Source organism: Orcinus orca, chromosome 12 (genome assembly GCF_937001465.1).
Source record: "Orcinus orca chromosome 12, mOrcOrc1.1, whole genome shotgun sequence".
Lineage (NCBI taxonomy): Eukaryota > Metazoa > Chordata > Mammalia > Artiodactyla > Delphinidae > Orcinus > Orcinus orca.
In genome coordinates this window covers 2450376-2465842 of record NC_064570.1, presented here as the reverse complement: position 1 = coordinate 2465842, position 15467 = coordinate 2450376, and the positions used below count along the sequence as shown (strand labels likewise).

Below are 15467 nucleotides of genomic sequence, written 5' to 3'. Positions count from 1 at the left end.
ACCCTCAGAGGGGAGCGTGAAGCTGGCATGGGCCTGTCCGTCTCAGGGCCTGTCCCCATGGAGAACTGCCCTTCGGTGACAGATTCCAGATGCTGAAAGCAGGCGGGGACGAGGACCCTGTCTTCCGCTGGACCGCCTGTGAGGACCTGAGTCTGAAACAGCCGGCGGCCACCAGGTGGAGCCTGGGAAGAACCCACCCAGGCCAGGAGCCCGGATGGAGAGTGTCTCTGAACTCTGAATCACGGATTTCTAAGTTTTCAGTTTGTGAGCCCCGTAAGTTCCCATTTTTTGCTCAAGCCAGATGCACCGGATTTTGTATCACTAGTGGATTCTAATACCTAACTGATTTGGGGGGTTTTATGCAAAGCCAAACAGATGCACAGACTCCTGGAAATCTATAGACCAAACAGAATGGTCTTCATGACATTCACAGTCATACCAGAGGAGCAAAGAAAATCCTGAAAGGCGGAAGCCAGTCATCTCATGAAAAGGGGCCTAAAGAACAGAGAGGCAAGACCAGGCAGGGGCTGTGCAGACTGCGAGTTACCGCTTTCTTCCTGCCCAAACAAGAGGGCATTTAATCTGCACCTGGCTGTTGACATTTTAAAAATCTTGCTCTAAAGGCTGTATCAACGGCTCATGTGCATTTACTAGAAACTAGATCCAATCGATGCATATCATTTTACATAAAGACTTCGTTTCTGTGTTAGTTATTAATCATCTGTGACCCTCCAGACAGGGCTAGCCTTAGTCACCTGGGCAGTACCCACCTAAGGGCCATCTGTACACATGCTGGAGACTTCACACAGGGGCACAGCCTCTGAGTCGTGGGTCTGTGAAGCACACCCACGACGTTGAAGGGAAAACTAGAGCACAGACAGTCTTTGAAAACCTCAGCTTCAGGTTCAAGAACGGCAGGAGGCACTTGGGTTTAAGGAGACAATTTACAATAAACAGAAAGAGAGAAATCTCATTTTATGCAGTAGCTAGCAAACCTGTAGGGAGAGAGTTACTTCAAAAGATGACTCTGGTATAGAATATTAATGAGTTATTAAGTATTTAAATTAACTCAAGGATGGTAGATCCATAGTGAGTGATAAGGTTATCGTAGAAGAGGATGGTTCTTGGCCTTGGAGATCGTTTACTATCTGTTGAGATTACCGCTCCCCCCCCACATCCTCCCCACAGTTTTGTGCTGGTGTCGGTTCATTTCCTGGGGAACTCTGGGCCAGATGGAGGGATGCTCTTGGGGACGATTTACTTGGGAGGTTGCCGAGGCCCCATCCCTGATCCTCGTAGCAAGCCTTATGTATTCTGCTAGGAGCTAAATATTTCCATGCACCAACTGCACCCGGCCTACTTGCTCTGATACGCAGGGCCCAATCCTGAAGTTTATTCTGTGGGTGTAGTCACTGCGGAGGGCAGAAACAAGATGCCGTTTCCCTTGCATTAGAAACGAACTCCTCTCATCTGCAGTTATGCTAGTTCTGTATCTCACTCCTCAGCATCATTTATCTAGGGCAAGGGGCTGACTGTCCTGCAAGACTGTAAGCTGCTGAGCGTAAGCCCACCTGTCTGTTAGGGCTGTACCCCCAGACCCCAGTTGGTGCAAATCAAGTGCCCCGTCGATAAGTATTTATGGAGGGGACGGACCATCGTCCTCAGGCAGAGCAAGGAGATGCCATCTCTTACGGTTATATAGCGGGACTCACCCAATTTTCTTTGTCCATTTCAAAATAAACCTCTTGCAACTAAAACTTTAGCCATAACTTCAGAAAATTAATCTCTGTAAAGACCCTATATCTTAAAATCTCTGTTATATTTTCCAAGGCAGGGGCCGTCTCAGTATTTTCTTGATACCGCCCTGCATGACAGAAAGTGGATCCACGTTTCTTTCCCCTCTGTTTTCAAACCGCCACAAACAAGGGGTTTTCAGAGCCACAAGGATGGCCCCGAAGCTACTGGAGTCACACCCACAGTAAGAACACTGACCCTTTCTTCCCTGGATTCTAGCTGCTGACCTTCTTAACCCTGTCTCTTCAGCTTCTCTGAAGCTTCGCTGCTGTGAACTTCCTCGGAACGTAAGTTCTCATTGATAACATGGGAAGAGAGAATCAATAAATTGGCAAATGCTTATTGGATACATTTTGCAGACCCCGCCCTCTCCTCCTTGACGTGGGTCATGTATTTCTGCAGCCACTTTTTAACAATTCAAATAGCAAATGTTTGGGATTAGCTGTCTTCACATCATCTCTAATATAAACTGCTTTTTAAAATGCGTCTCTGGGGCTTCCCTGGTGGCGCAGTGGTTGGGAGTCCGCCTGCCGATGCAGGGGACACGGGTTCGTGCCCCGGTCCAGGAGGATCCCACATGCCGCGGAGCGGCTGGGCCCGTAAGCCATGGCCGCTGAGCCTGCACGTCCGGAGCCTGTGCTCCGCAACGGGAGAGGCCACAACAATGAGAGGCCCACGTACCGTAAAAAAACAAAAACAAAAACAAAAATGCGTCTCTGTCCGTGGCTCTTAAATGTGGTAGAAATCTGTCACAATTTTACGTTTTTAAGACAACACAATTACATTTCTCCTCCCTAATCCGAGCAAGTCAAAACTTTGCTTACACTTTATATCACAAAATAGCTGTGCATGACGCTGTCAGAAGTTTTCCTCTCATCCTTCATTAAACACAAAGTGTCCTATATTTATATAAAAATCACCGTCTCTGGTTGACCCTATGCAACGTTCTTCCACAGCTGTCTTTTCTCATGTTGTAGAAGCACAAAACATACCGACTCAGATGGCTCTGAGTTTGGAAATGGACCCACAGGGAAAAGATGAACTGCTGTCAGCATGGGAACCCATCACATCATTGCAAGCCCACTTGGACTGCTACTTACGTAGACTGTTAACGTGATGTGTGACTATCACGAAGTTCCTATTATTATTACAGGCAGTGTGACTGTGAAACAGTCCTCAATATCTGTGAAACTGGAAAAACATCCAGGACTGCTTTGCCCGTGGGCTATCAGGGGTTAACCATGAAACATGAAGATGCTCACCTACCTGAAATTTTAGGACAGATCAGTGTCAGTAACCTAGTAATCCAACGCAACAATGATGAGGAACCCAGATTCTGGGAGACACCTTTGCTCAGCTGCGCACTTCACCTGTAACGCGCTCCTTTGCTGCCCCCCAGGCTGGGCGGCCCCAGACCTGCAGCCCTTAGCTATCTCAGCCCGGCGCAGGACAGGGCACGTAGCACCGCAGCCTCTCCTTAAAGCAGAATCTGTGTGGTCTTTGCCTTCATTACAGTCACTCCTGTGCCTGTCCTCACCTGGAGTGGTTTCTCAATTTCAGGAACTTGGTCCTACTACTGTCTCATTGCCCACAACATACGTGCTGAAAGTTTCAAAAACAACTAACAGTGTTTTAAAGTCCAGGTTTCATTATTATTATTCAGGTATGGCCAGGCCAGTGGATCAGGAGACGACGACCACTGAGAAGACGGTTTGTTACCCACAGTTCCCAAGAGGGAAGGAGGCCCCTGGCTCCCTGTGTGGGGAGGACCACGGAGGGAGGCCGGCCAGTCAGGAGGTGGGAGGAGGGCGGGGTGGGAGGAGGGCGGGGGTGAGCCTTTACTGTAGTTTCCACGGGAAGGAACAGGCACGGCTGGGTGAGCAAAGCTCAGCACAGGCTAGTCTGAACCCCTCCTGGGGCTGTCCCCAGCCGTCGGGTACCTGGCCCTGGGGTGATCAGGGCAGGGGATGGTGGCCTGGAGTGGGAGAGCGCCACAGAGCGAATGGTTAGGTGTGGGCTCGGGGTGGTTGGTCTGTATACGGAAGGTGCCCTCCCGAGCAAGGGATTTGGAATCTGCCTTCGCTAGCCCGTTGGGACAGCGTGGTCACTCCAGGGTCAGCAGCCCCATAATACACACAGGGTTGACACAGGCGGGGAGACACACTTCCAGCCCTCGAGCGGCTCTGCTGAACCCTCCCCACCATGGGATAAAGGGAAGAGCTCAGGAGTGGGTGTCCGAAGCTTCAGGTCTGGCCCAGGCTCTGCCACTCACTCACCCTGTGATCTTGGACAAAAGGCATTTCAGCTTCTCAGGCCCCCAGTCTCTTCATCTAGAAAATGAAGTGTATGGGCTGTGAGATTTCTAAGACTTCTTCCAGCTTCCAAATGTCATGAGCCCCTCCTCGTAACCTGCCACATAGAGAATCTGCACTCCTGTACTTGTCAAGGAACCCAAACTAAATCCTAACAAAATTTATGGATTTCCTCCCCAAAGCTGCGGAGAACTGTCTGGGGGTGTGACATCAGACGGCTTCAAATGTCCCTGGATGATGCAGCTCTCCAGAGAGCTGTTTACCTGAACCACATACAGCTGACTTTGGATAGAAGTGCTTTTCTGCTCTGTACTTTGGTCTGACCCCCTCCGCTTACAATTCACAGCATTACAAAAGGCATTACTGAGAAACGTGCTGCACTTCACAGAGGCTACCCTTAGGCATACCGTTCACTGCATTTACGTGGTGCCCTCTTTAGGAGGACCCGCGGGAGGTGCTCCTCTCTGGGCTCAGGGACAGAAAGAGATGTGTCCACCCGAACAACTGGGTCTGGGCTTTTGTCTGCGGTGTGAGCTCACACTGTGTCCACCCCTGGGAAGCCAGCAAGCTCAGAGCTGGCCCCAGCCTGCTGTGCCTTGCTTCCTTTGCCTCAATATCTGCATTTACTCACTTTTTAATCTCTTATGGAATATATCTGCTGACTTTATCGATGTCTTTGGGAATAAGAAGGGGTTTCAGTAAGGAAATACTCCCAGAGATGTGAGGTTCACTTACATCAGAGCAAAGGGCCACATGGCGAATGAGGGCAAGGACGTCGCAGACGTAAGGGCTGGGTGGGTGAGGGGCTGGGAGCCAGAGGGTGCGGCTTTTACAAGCAGATCTGTTCCTGCTTCTGAAAGCGGGCACGTGCCCGTTCCTTAATGCCTCAGTTTCCTTCACCCCCAAACTGGAAGGAAACGACTTTCATTTCCCCTTATAAAATCATTAGAAATATTATTTCAGGAGTGATTTTAAAGTGAAACATAAGTTTAGTTCAATATTATATTTTCATGCATACAGATCTACACATAAAGAATATTTATTAACCACAAGTTTGCAATATATGCATATGCACACCTAGAGATAGTTACTAAAACAAGAGAATCAGAACATTTCTTCCCCAACTTAAAAAAAGTTATATGCACGTTGTTGGAAAGTCACAGATTTTCTTCAAAAAAGTGTTATGACTCGCAAATCCTATACCCCTGCGTATGTCTGTGATTTTTAAAACCCTGTATTTCACACCTATCGTTTTTAAAGACAGTTATATGAGATACAATTCAAAGTAATTTCTCTAACAAATCCAGAGAACAGACTGCAGGAATTATTCTGCATGACCTGGTTTGGACTGTAATCTGAGGCATACTTATTACATATGACTATTATGTGTTTGAGTTATTTCACTTAAAAACGGGCAAACTCGGCAGGGTGGGGCAGAAGGAATGGGGAGTTATAATTTCATGGGCACAGAGTTTCAGTTCGGGAAGACGAAAACGTTCTGGAGACGGACAGTGGTAACGGCTGCACAACAATGTGAATGTACTTAATGCCACTGAAAGTGGCTAAAATGGTAAATTTTATGTTATGTGTATTTTTCTACAATAAAAAGGTTCTAAAAAAGGCAAAAAAAATGTTTTTAAGGGCAAACTTCTAAATCTGATTCTCTTCACCTTTCAGTAACTTTACCTTTTAGTAACAGCTTCAATAAACATCAACTTTGTCACATTTTCTCCCCTTCGCTTCTAAAATTGCAGGAAAATGACTGAGTGGCCCCGGTTCCCCTCGACTGTGAAAGCACACGAGAGCATAAGATTAAATCCATTCGGGCTGTAACACAACCTCAAAAAGAGGGCGACCGCCTTCACCCCAGCTGCTGACCTGCTCTTTGCCTCCATCTGTGACCTATGACCCTTTCACATTTAAGGACACACAGAATTTCACTCTGTCCCAGAAAACAACTTTCGAACTTGCCCTTCACCTGCCAAGATCTCTGTCACATTATCAGTTTCCCAGCAGAAAATAAAAACCGTCAAAACTTCCCCGGACCCCAGCTCTAGTGCGAGGGCTCGCCCTACCTTTCTGAGAAACAGTTTCTGCAGCTTCTTGCGCGGCAGGCCGATCATCCTCCGTCCCCTCCGTCCGCAGGCCCAGGAGCTGCTGGGCTGGTCTGAGCCATCGCGCGTCCCGCATCCCGCATCGCCGCCTCCTCCCATCCTGCATCCCGGCCGCCGCCCAGGACCACGCCCCCCGCCCTCCCCCCGACCCGTCCTCGCCCCTCCCCTCCCCCAGCAGAGGACGTCCGCGGGGCTGGCAGGGCTCTGGCGGCGGGACGCACGTGCTCTGGCCGCAGCCCAGACGGCCTGCGCGCCCACCGGCGGGGAAGGAGCGGAGAACCAGCCCCCAGGCTGCCCGCGTCCGTCTCCTCGCAGAGTTAACGCGCAGCGCTCGCAGCCTCAACAGGTGTACCCGGCCTCCGGCCGAATCGCCGAAGCCGGAGTCCACGTGGACCGAGTCAAGTGTTCAAAACTGGGAAATTTTCAGAGACGCCACGAGGGGCGGGCTGTGAGCCCCTCGCCGCAGCACACCTGCCACCTGCCGGCGCGCGAAAGGCACCCCCAGGCACTGAGAGAAGGAGACAGATAGAGGAGGGGGCAAAATGAAACACGGTGGCTTGTTTTTTCAGGTGGCGCCGGGTCAACTAATGCGCACTGATGTGCAAGGTTTGCGTTATCCGGTGTTATTAGTCCTTTAAGTAATCCTTCCACATGGACGCCTAGACAAACACACTCACACATGCACACACACACCTGCACACGCACGCACACAACACTCACACATGCACACATGCACACACGTGCACAGGTGCACGCTCTCCCATGCACATGCACTTTTTCTCTCCATCTACTGCAGGCCAACTTGGAGTATGTCCCATGTGGGTAACAAAAAAGTCTGCTTTGCCTTCCCTGTGAAAACTGAATCCCTATGTTTCCTCCAGAACGATCAGCCCTGTATGGCTGTGCGTCAAGCTGTGTCTCGGTACAGCCAGAAGCACGCAAGGTGTAGCATCAAAGCAACCTCTGAGAGGAGAGCAGCAGCTCAGAGGTGGACCTTTGCTGGTTGAGAGTTTCCTTTTTTAAGCTTCTTTTTAATACATAAACAGGCTCCTCCTCTGAAGACCTAAACATGAAATATGAAAAAACTACCAACTAACAATCAGCTTTTTAGGTGACGGATAATACAAGTCATGGTTAAGGGTGTGGGTGTAAAAATATATTGGTATAAAATGACAGGGCCTGAAAAGAAGGAATTGAAGATAAAGAGGATATTCAAGACTGAAATGGACAGAAATGGCCCAGATTTAGGGCAGTGCACAGCCCTGCTCATCTCGTCCTTTAATATGTTAAACACATCTTTCCAATCAAATGAAAATGGCTGAAGTACAGTTGTTGTTTCTCAAGTGGTTGCTATTCTAGGAAATTTGTTCTTCCAAAACAACTTATCATTCATTCCATTGCTTCTGGAGCACATATTCTATACGTTCTTTTTCCTGAATAGGAGAATTGATTAACACACATTTATCCAAGTAAACGTTGTATCTGTCTGTCTGAACAACCCCGACCTAAAATTATCAGACTCTTTGTAACACTATCCTAACTGCAGTTCAATTCAAACTTCCACAGGAATTAAAAGGTAATTATCTCGGGCTTAGTCCTTTGGAAAATGCATTAGCAAAAAGATGGGGTCTTGGGTCTCTGGCTAAGCCACGGTCATGTCGGATCTAGTGGCTTTGCAATAGAAACCCTTCACTACCGATGGAATTTAACGGCAGGTATGTGTAAGTATGTGAACTGAATGTTGCCATGGTGACTATAGCAAGAAATTGCCTTTTATTTTATGCCACAGAAAATTGTCATGACAATCTTGGCTTACTCATCTTCCAAATACATTTTTAAAAGAAATTATTTTGAAAAACAGCTACCACTGTTTTCTGGTCCCTGCTTGAAAGGAACCGCTATCAGACTGGGCATCTGCCCTCCAGCAGCCGAATCAAAAATGCTGGCACGATCCAGCCCGGGAAATGAACCACCATCCCCACTCTAAACAGCACCCATCTTGTGTTTCCATGACACCATAATGTCAACTTCAAAGCATCAGGCCGTGGCTTCCTTCACAAAACCTAGAATTCCACTTCTCTGGGCCCCCAAGGGATCAGACAGACATCTCAGAGCTGTAGTGTCCAAAGCCACCCCACGTGTTCACCACGTCTTTCCTCTTCCCAGGCCCAGGATGCAGGCGGGTTGGTTAGGATGGGACCACGTGGCTGAGTCCTCACAGCTGGGATCAGGAGTGCAAGTGACGTTAAAAGGGCATGGGCTTCCCTGGTGGCACAGTGGTTGGGAATCTGCCTGCAAATCAGGGGACACGGGTTCGAGCCCTGGTCCGGGAAGATCCCACATGCCGCGGAGCAACTGGGCCTGTGAGCCATGGCCGCTGAGCCTGCGCGTCTGGAGCCTGTGCTCCGCAATGGGAGAGGCCACAGCAGTGAGAGGCCCGCGTACCGCGATGAAGAGTGGCCCCCGCTTGCCACAACTGGAGAAAGCCCTCACACAGAGATGAAGACCCAACACAGCCAAAAATAAATAAATAAATAAATAAATTTTTAAAAAGCCAAGCATTTGAAACCCTTTAAAAAATAAAATAAAAAATAAATGTACACGTGGTATAGCTTGCAAGTATGAACACCACGATGAATCAATTCATTTCATTTAGAGGCACTGAAGGATTCATGCAGCTTTGCTCAATGCATGGATAACAAAAACGCAACCACTGTGATGTGGGTGGGCGGCCTGTGATTTACTATTGTTGTTTTTATTTTAAACAAGGAGTCTCATACTAAAAAAAAAAAAAAAAATTGGGGACCCGCTGACTTAGAGGTCCTGGAGCAAAGAGCAGGATCTAGGAGGAGCCCGATTTCTTGCCTCAGAGTTTCTGACTTCCAGGCTTAGCTGAACCCTGCTTGATGTCGTTTGGTTAGCATGGAAAAAGTGGAGGCTAAGAGTAATTTCAAATTGTTTTTGAGTCATCAAAGGGTTATATGAAGAGAATGTAAAAATGTTATTTACTTCCACAAAAGAAATCACAGGAGAAAACCGTCTTTGATTTTGGCAAATGTCTACAACTTAGCACCATCACTGGGCTAAGACCCTAAAGCCACAGAGCTCAGGTTCAAGTCTCAGCTCCACCCTCGGCTGTGCGACCCTGAGCAGTAACTGCCTCAGTGTTCCCACCTGTAAAACGGGGACAGTAACGATCACGGTGACTACTTCATATGGATATGAGCATTAAAGAGTTAATGTCTGTAAGGTGCTTAGAGCAGTGCCTGGGACATAAAAGTATTATACAAGGGTTTGTTAAACAAATTAAAGGAAAACAAAAAATAAATAATAAAAACCAAAGAAATCAACAAAGCAAGAGAAACAAATGTCCTTTTATTTTGAGAAAGAGCAAAATATCAAGTAGTCCTTTAAAGATTTTGCCTCAAATTTACGACCTCGTGATTCGGTTTTTGTCCACACGTCCACCATCCAATACTGATTATATCACACATAATGCTTTTCAAGAACTCCTCTAAGATCATTCATTTTAGGATTCTTACTGTTTAGCTAGAAAGAGTGGAAAGCACGCAGAGTTCTAAATGGAAGGGACACGTGTGGAGTCTGCGGACACCAGGGCTGCTGTCAGTGTCTTAATACCGAGCATGTGGTCACACCCGCACTTTGGGGATCACTGCTCAGGGGCTGGTGACCCCCAGTGGGGGAGGGGTATAGACGGCCCTCCTGGCGCACGGGAGCTGAGAGCACATTGGGGTTTAGGTACGCTTCAGGGATGGGTGGAAGAAAGGGACCCAAAGGAGAGGGCCCACAAGGAAGAACCACAAGGCAAGGGGAAGCCAGGGGCCTGACCCACCACCGCTAAAGGGAGCGGGAGTTCCCAAGAGGGAGTGTGGTCCACGCTACCGCCGCTGCTGGAAGATCAAGCTGGAAACGTACCAGGAGGTCATGCAGGGGATCTAGCAACACGGAGCACATTTCCCTTCTCATAAGAGCGGCTGTGGTGAGATTGAAGCCACCGGAGTAGGTCACAGGCAGACAGAGAGGGCTGCGGGTGGGAAGGGGCGAAGCCGACACGCGGGGACGTCCCGACGGGAAGGCTGGTCAGCCCGGTCAGCCCACCGCCAGCAGGTGTGCAGGACCGGGGGCGGCGGGATGCTGGCCTTTTACCACCCGCTCGAGTCAGGGCCGTGAGCCTCCCCAAGCACCGGAGCTGGAGGGTCAATACTCTCAAAAGTGCAGTGGAAACGCTTGATGACGCATGAGCAACTTCTAATAACGCGAGCGGAACGTTTGTGAAAAGAATCTGGAGACCACAAGCAACAAATATATCTACATGTTTGTGAACGTATCATTTGTATACTACACATTTATATATTTATAGAGAGAGTATATCTGTGTGTGTTTATGTATATGTATAAATATATATATGGAAGAAAAACTAAGTACTTAGAAGATCTGACAGTTTATCTCCTGTTCAGCTCCATCCTTTCACAGCCACCCAGCCAGGTGACCTGGCCTCTAACCGAAGTCATATGTACCAAGTGGCCGAGGGGGGCGAGGGTAGGACTGCGCCCCAGGTCCGTGAGCTTCCGGTCTGGTCCTCTTCTCATCCTACAACGTGACCACACTGCTGGCCAAAGCCAGTGCTGTAACGAACGGTATGAAGAACGGTCGCTGTGTGCTGTGGAAGGGAAGCATCCCCGAGTAAAATCATATGAGAAGCACCACAGGACTAGGGCGACGTTATGCCTCCGAGAAAGGAGTATGGAGAGCTCTTTCTGTTGAACCAGTCGCGGGTGTTGACATCGTTAAGGCCTGGGGCATCTCTAGCCCAGTAAGTTGTGTTTCCCAGGCTATGCTCCACAGAAAACCAAGGGCTGGGGAAAGCTCCCGGGCGTCGCCGGGGCCACTGCTGGCTGCTGTTCCGCAGGTGCGTCAGGTACGGCTGGCCGGCCAAGCAGCTCCCCACTCTGACATTTTTTTTTTTTAATAAATTTATTTATTTATTTTTGGCTGCGTTGGGTCTTTGTTTCTGTGCGCAGGCTTTCTCTAGTTGTGGTGCGCGGGGCTACTCTTCACTGCAGTGCACGGGCTTCTCATGGTGGTGGCTTCTCTTGTTGCGGAACACAGCCTCTAGGCACATGGGCTTCAGTAGTTGTGGCTCACGGGATTCAATAGTTGTGGCTCAAGGGCTCTAGAGCACAGGCGCAGTAGTTGTGGTGCATGGGCTTCGTTGCTCCGCAGCATGTGGGATCTTCCCGGACCAGGGCTCGAACCCACGTCCCCTGAACTGGCAGGAGGATTCTCAACCACTGCGCCACCAGGGAAGCCCCTCCACTCTGACATTTTTAATCCCCCCTGGAGTCACTGCATCTGTAGCTGATCGACAGGCCGGGTGCACACTAGTATAGAGCCTCATACAAGGCCAACTTGTGATAAAACAATAGTAGCTTTGTTTAACTTTTAGGAGATTATAAAAGATAGCTATGATTTCCCATGGCTCTTTTTTCCCCCATGAGACCATGATTTAGAAAATGCTACCCTAAACTGCAGTACCAGGTGTAAGATGGCGAGCTGGCATTTAGAAGAGAGAACTGAAAAGCTTCCTGCTTGTTCGAAAGACACAAGACTAAGCATCACCTTTTGGTTGTACTGACCTCCAGTCCCTCGTCTGTACGAGCAGTAACAACAGTAAGGAAACAGTGACCCCGCGAAGCTGCCTGACCGATGGTAGGTACACAGCTCTGATGAGTGGAGGGAGTGAGTAGGAAGTGAGGTGCTGGCCTTCACGACGGCACAGTCCTAATGCCGTTAGAAATAAGCAGAGCACTTCCTCCTTCTCTGATTCGCCACAGGGCAATGTCATTACAGCCCTGATTATGACTGAGACATTTACAAGGTGAACTGCAAATGTCAAGCAGAAATCTCAAACCCTTTGGGTTGCTTGGGTGTATAATTATGGTGACAACTCTTATGCTGCAGAGCAAATCGCAATGACTTGTCAATTAATGAACTGACTACTTTTTTTCATGCCATTTGTCACTAAATGCCACTAAACTTCCCCTTCAGTTGGTGAAATTATGTAAGCTATTAGTGTTAGCCATCTGTTATTAAATCCCAGACATCTGTAATATAATCATCACCCAATGATTACAGTTATTTTAATATTTTTAGGATGACTTGAGTCTTGGCTAATTATTTCTTAAGATATGATTATTGCATTAGTAGTTTAGATTTCTTTGGAAATTATAGAAAAGCATGAGGAAGAAAAAAGGATCACCTGGGATCCTAGAACATAATGAACAGGCTTAGGAATTCTGGGATTTTTTGGCCTGTAAATCTTGTCAGTTTTGGTTGGGGGATGGGAAGTAAGTTGTAGCTGAATACGTTAAAATTTGGGGTGAGTTTTGCCCTAAAATTAATGTTTAGTTTTTTCCCCAGGTATCCCCAAAGGAAATTTAAAAGTATGACCTCGATCAAAGGATATTCCTAGCTCCACATGTGCCTCTGAATACTTAGCTAGTTTCCACTGAAGGGCTACATGCAGACTGGGAGAGATCGTCCTACAACTACAGAAATATAGGAATGAGACTGTATTTGTCTCTTTCGTGACTGTTCAAGGAGGGAATGAAAAAAAGCGCAGAGGTTGCATTGTGCTTCTTTTTAGTTGTAGGCATCTCCTCTGCTACCACCACTGCTCTGGAACCGTCCCTTGGTGCCCCACCTGCCCCGTGGAGATGTCTGCACCCATCCTTGTGACACTGCAGTCCTGATGTGCCTTCGTTTACCTGCCCCAGGTCTGCGATGGGGCGGGGGGGGGGGCAATGTAACCCCTGCCCTGCACAGACGTCCACACACCCACTGTGGCCTGAACGCGGGAAGAGCCTTAACCCGGAGCTGAGTTAGTGGAGGTGGAGGCAGCTCAGCTCCATGGTAGAACTTCTGTCCCTGAAAACAGACTGAAAACCCAGATTCCTACCTTTGATTCCCTCTGCTTCACACATCTGTTAATGTCACCCATCACCGTCACCTCATCAACACTACCAACACGCAGAGTGCACCTGTGAGCATCAATTCATACGCTTCAGGATTCAGGGCAGAGGCAAGAAAAGATCTGATGAAAAAGACGCAGTAAAACAGAAAAATCACCCTTATTCCAGGGCTCCACATCCTCAGAGGATCAATATGGTCCCGGATGAGCAGCTTAAGGCATGGCCATTACAAGGCAAAAGAGAAGGCAGCTCATGCTCCCCTTCCAAACTGCGAAACTGAAAGCTCCTTTGTGACGCAGCTGGGGACTGTCTGTCATACAGGAGTGTCTCAGCCGGGCCTCCACTCGCCAGGAATTCCGGAAAAGAGGCGAGGCCGGGTTAATATTCCACCAATATTTATTGAGTGGCCACCATGTTCCACGCACACCAGCAGAGTTTTAACTAAGTTTCTTTTCAAAGGGTTAAGTTTGAGTCACCACCTTATTTAGTTGCATACTGAGGTATCTGGCAAAAGAATGGATTGTTTCAGAAATTATTAGGAATTAAAACATCAGGGCTTCTCTGGTGGCACAGTGGTTAAGAATCCGCCTGCCAATGAAGGGGACATGGGTTTGATCCCTGGCCCGGGAAGATCCCACGTGCCGCAGAGCAACTAAGCCCGTGCACCACAACTACTGAGCCTGGGCTCTAGAGCCCGCGAGCCACAACTACTGAAGAGGCCCGCGTGCCTAGAGCCCGTGCTCCGCAACAAGAGAAGCCACCGCAATAAGAAGCCCGTGCACCGCAACAAAGAGTAGCCCCCGCTCGCCGCAACTAGAGGAAGCCCGTGCGCAGCAACGAAGACCCAACGCAGTCAAAAATAAAAAACAAGTAAATAAATAAATTTATATTTTAAAAAAAACACCAAACAGGCACAACACAAACACACACACACCCTGATGTCAGGCAGGCGGTGGACAGGTGCGTGTGGGGCACAGGGCCTGACCTCACAACCGGGCACAGCCTTGGTCTTGCTTTTCATCTTCGTGCAAGACTGTATGTCTGTCCTCGTCTCCCCTGGTAAACCTGCAGTCTGGCCTCAAGTCCTGCACAGTAATGACCAGGACTGGCCTCATTCCTCTGCTCCAAACAGCAGGAAACTGAGGGAACAATTGCTTTTTCTTTCTTATAAAGTTCCGCCCAATCAATAGCTCACTGAACAATCCACTCTCGAAAAAGGGCATGTGTGTTCATTCCACAGCAGTAAAAAAAAAAAAAAAAAAAGAGGAAAAAGAGGGAAAAGACCAAAACCACACTTACAGGGGCAGAAGCTGCTCTAAAGAAGCCACCCTTCTGTCCTGTGCAGGGTGAGTGCTTGGGCAAAGAAATGTCCTCCCCTTGGAATTTTAACCTCCTCTGTCTCCTTTTTAAATTTCTTCTTATAAAATCAAATAAAGAGTGAAACCATAATAGAGAAAGAGGAAATTCAATTCGCTGTTAAACAGGAGGCGGGGGGGGGGGGTTATCACGTGAAAGAGGCAAATGACTAATCGCTGTGTCCGCCAATCACCATCTTCCACGACATTCCTGGTAAAATATCATTGTGTTTCCTATCAAAGTTGTAAGTAGCACGTGCTCACACCCCAGCAGCTAAATCTGTGTTAGGATTTTAAACAGGAGCCCCTCTAATACTCTCAGTTGGTGTAACGATCTGTTCAACACAGTTTTGCAAAGTCTTATTAAAAATACATATGAAAAGAGAGGGGGAGGGAGAGAGGGAAAGGAAAACTGCTGTGATCCATGGCTGTCCTAGGACCTTTTCCACACTTTCAGGTGCTCCCAGGCCTGATTCGTGGGTTTCATCCTCAATATAAGAAGGGACTCCTACTCATCATATTCAAGGTGGATCTGAAAACACGGCCAAGCATTTTCACCCACTGGAGGGCTAAGAGTCCTAGACGGGAGCAGGCCACCCCCAGCAGCTGCTCCCGGGCTCCCAGAAGCCTCGACTAGGATGTGATCCAGGCCTGATGGAAACAACCACCCTCCCTGAAAAGCTTTGCAGTCCGACCGTGGCTCTTACAGGTCACACCTTGTAGGCCTGGCCATCGATTGCAGAGGAAATGATGCCCAAGGGCCCCGCATCGCTATCCCACCCCAGTAGCCAGTCCATCACCCACCAGACTCCTTTTATTTGCCTACGTTCATTTCTACGACCAAGAAAAGAGCAACGTGCTCCTCCTGAAACGCCACTCCTGTCCGCTGTGGCTGGGCTA

General features: G+C 48.5%; 1 protein-coding gene across 3 annotated transcripts in view; it reads right to left on the bottom strand.

Annotated features, from left to right (window-relative positions):
• Nucleotides 1-15467, bottom strand: part of RPS6KA2 (ribosomal protein S6 kinase A2) — a 359802-nt gene that overhangs the window by 279621 nt on the left and 64714 nt on the right. The window contains exon 1 of one of the 3 annotated variants that reach the window (XM_033403996.2): nucleotides 6182-6294. The exons of the other annotated variants lie outside the window; for them this stretch is intronic. Within the exon in view, the coding sequence (XP_033259887.1) occupies nucleotides 6182-6229 (48 nt within the window). The 5' untranslated portion in view covers nucleotides 6230-6294. Of the gene's footprint in view, nucleotides 1-6181; nucleotides 6295-15467 lie in introns of those variants that run through there. 3 annotated transcript variants of the gene reach the window in all.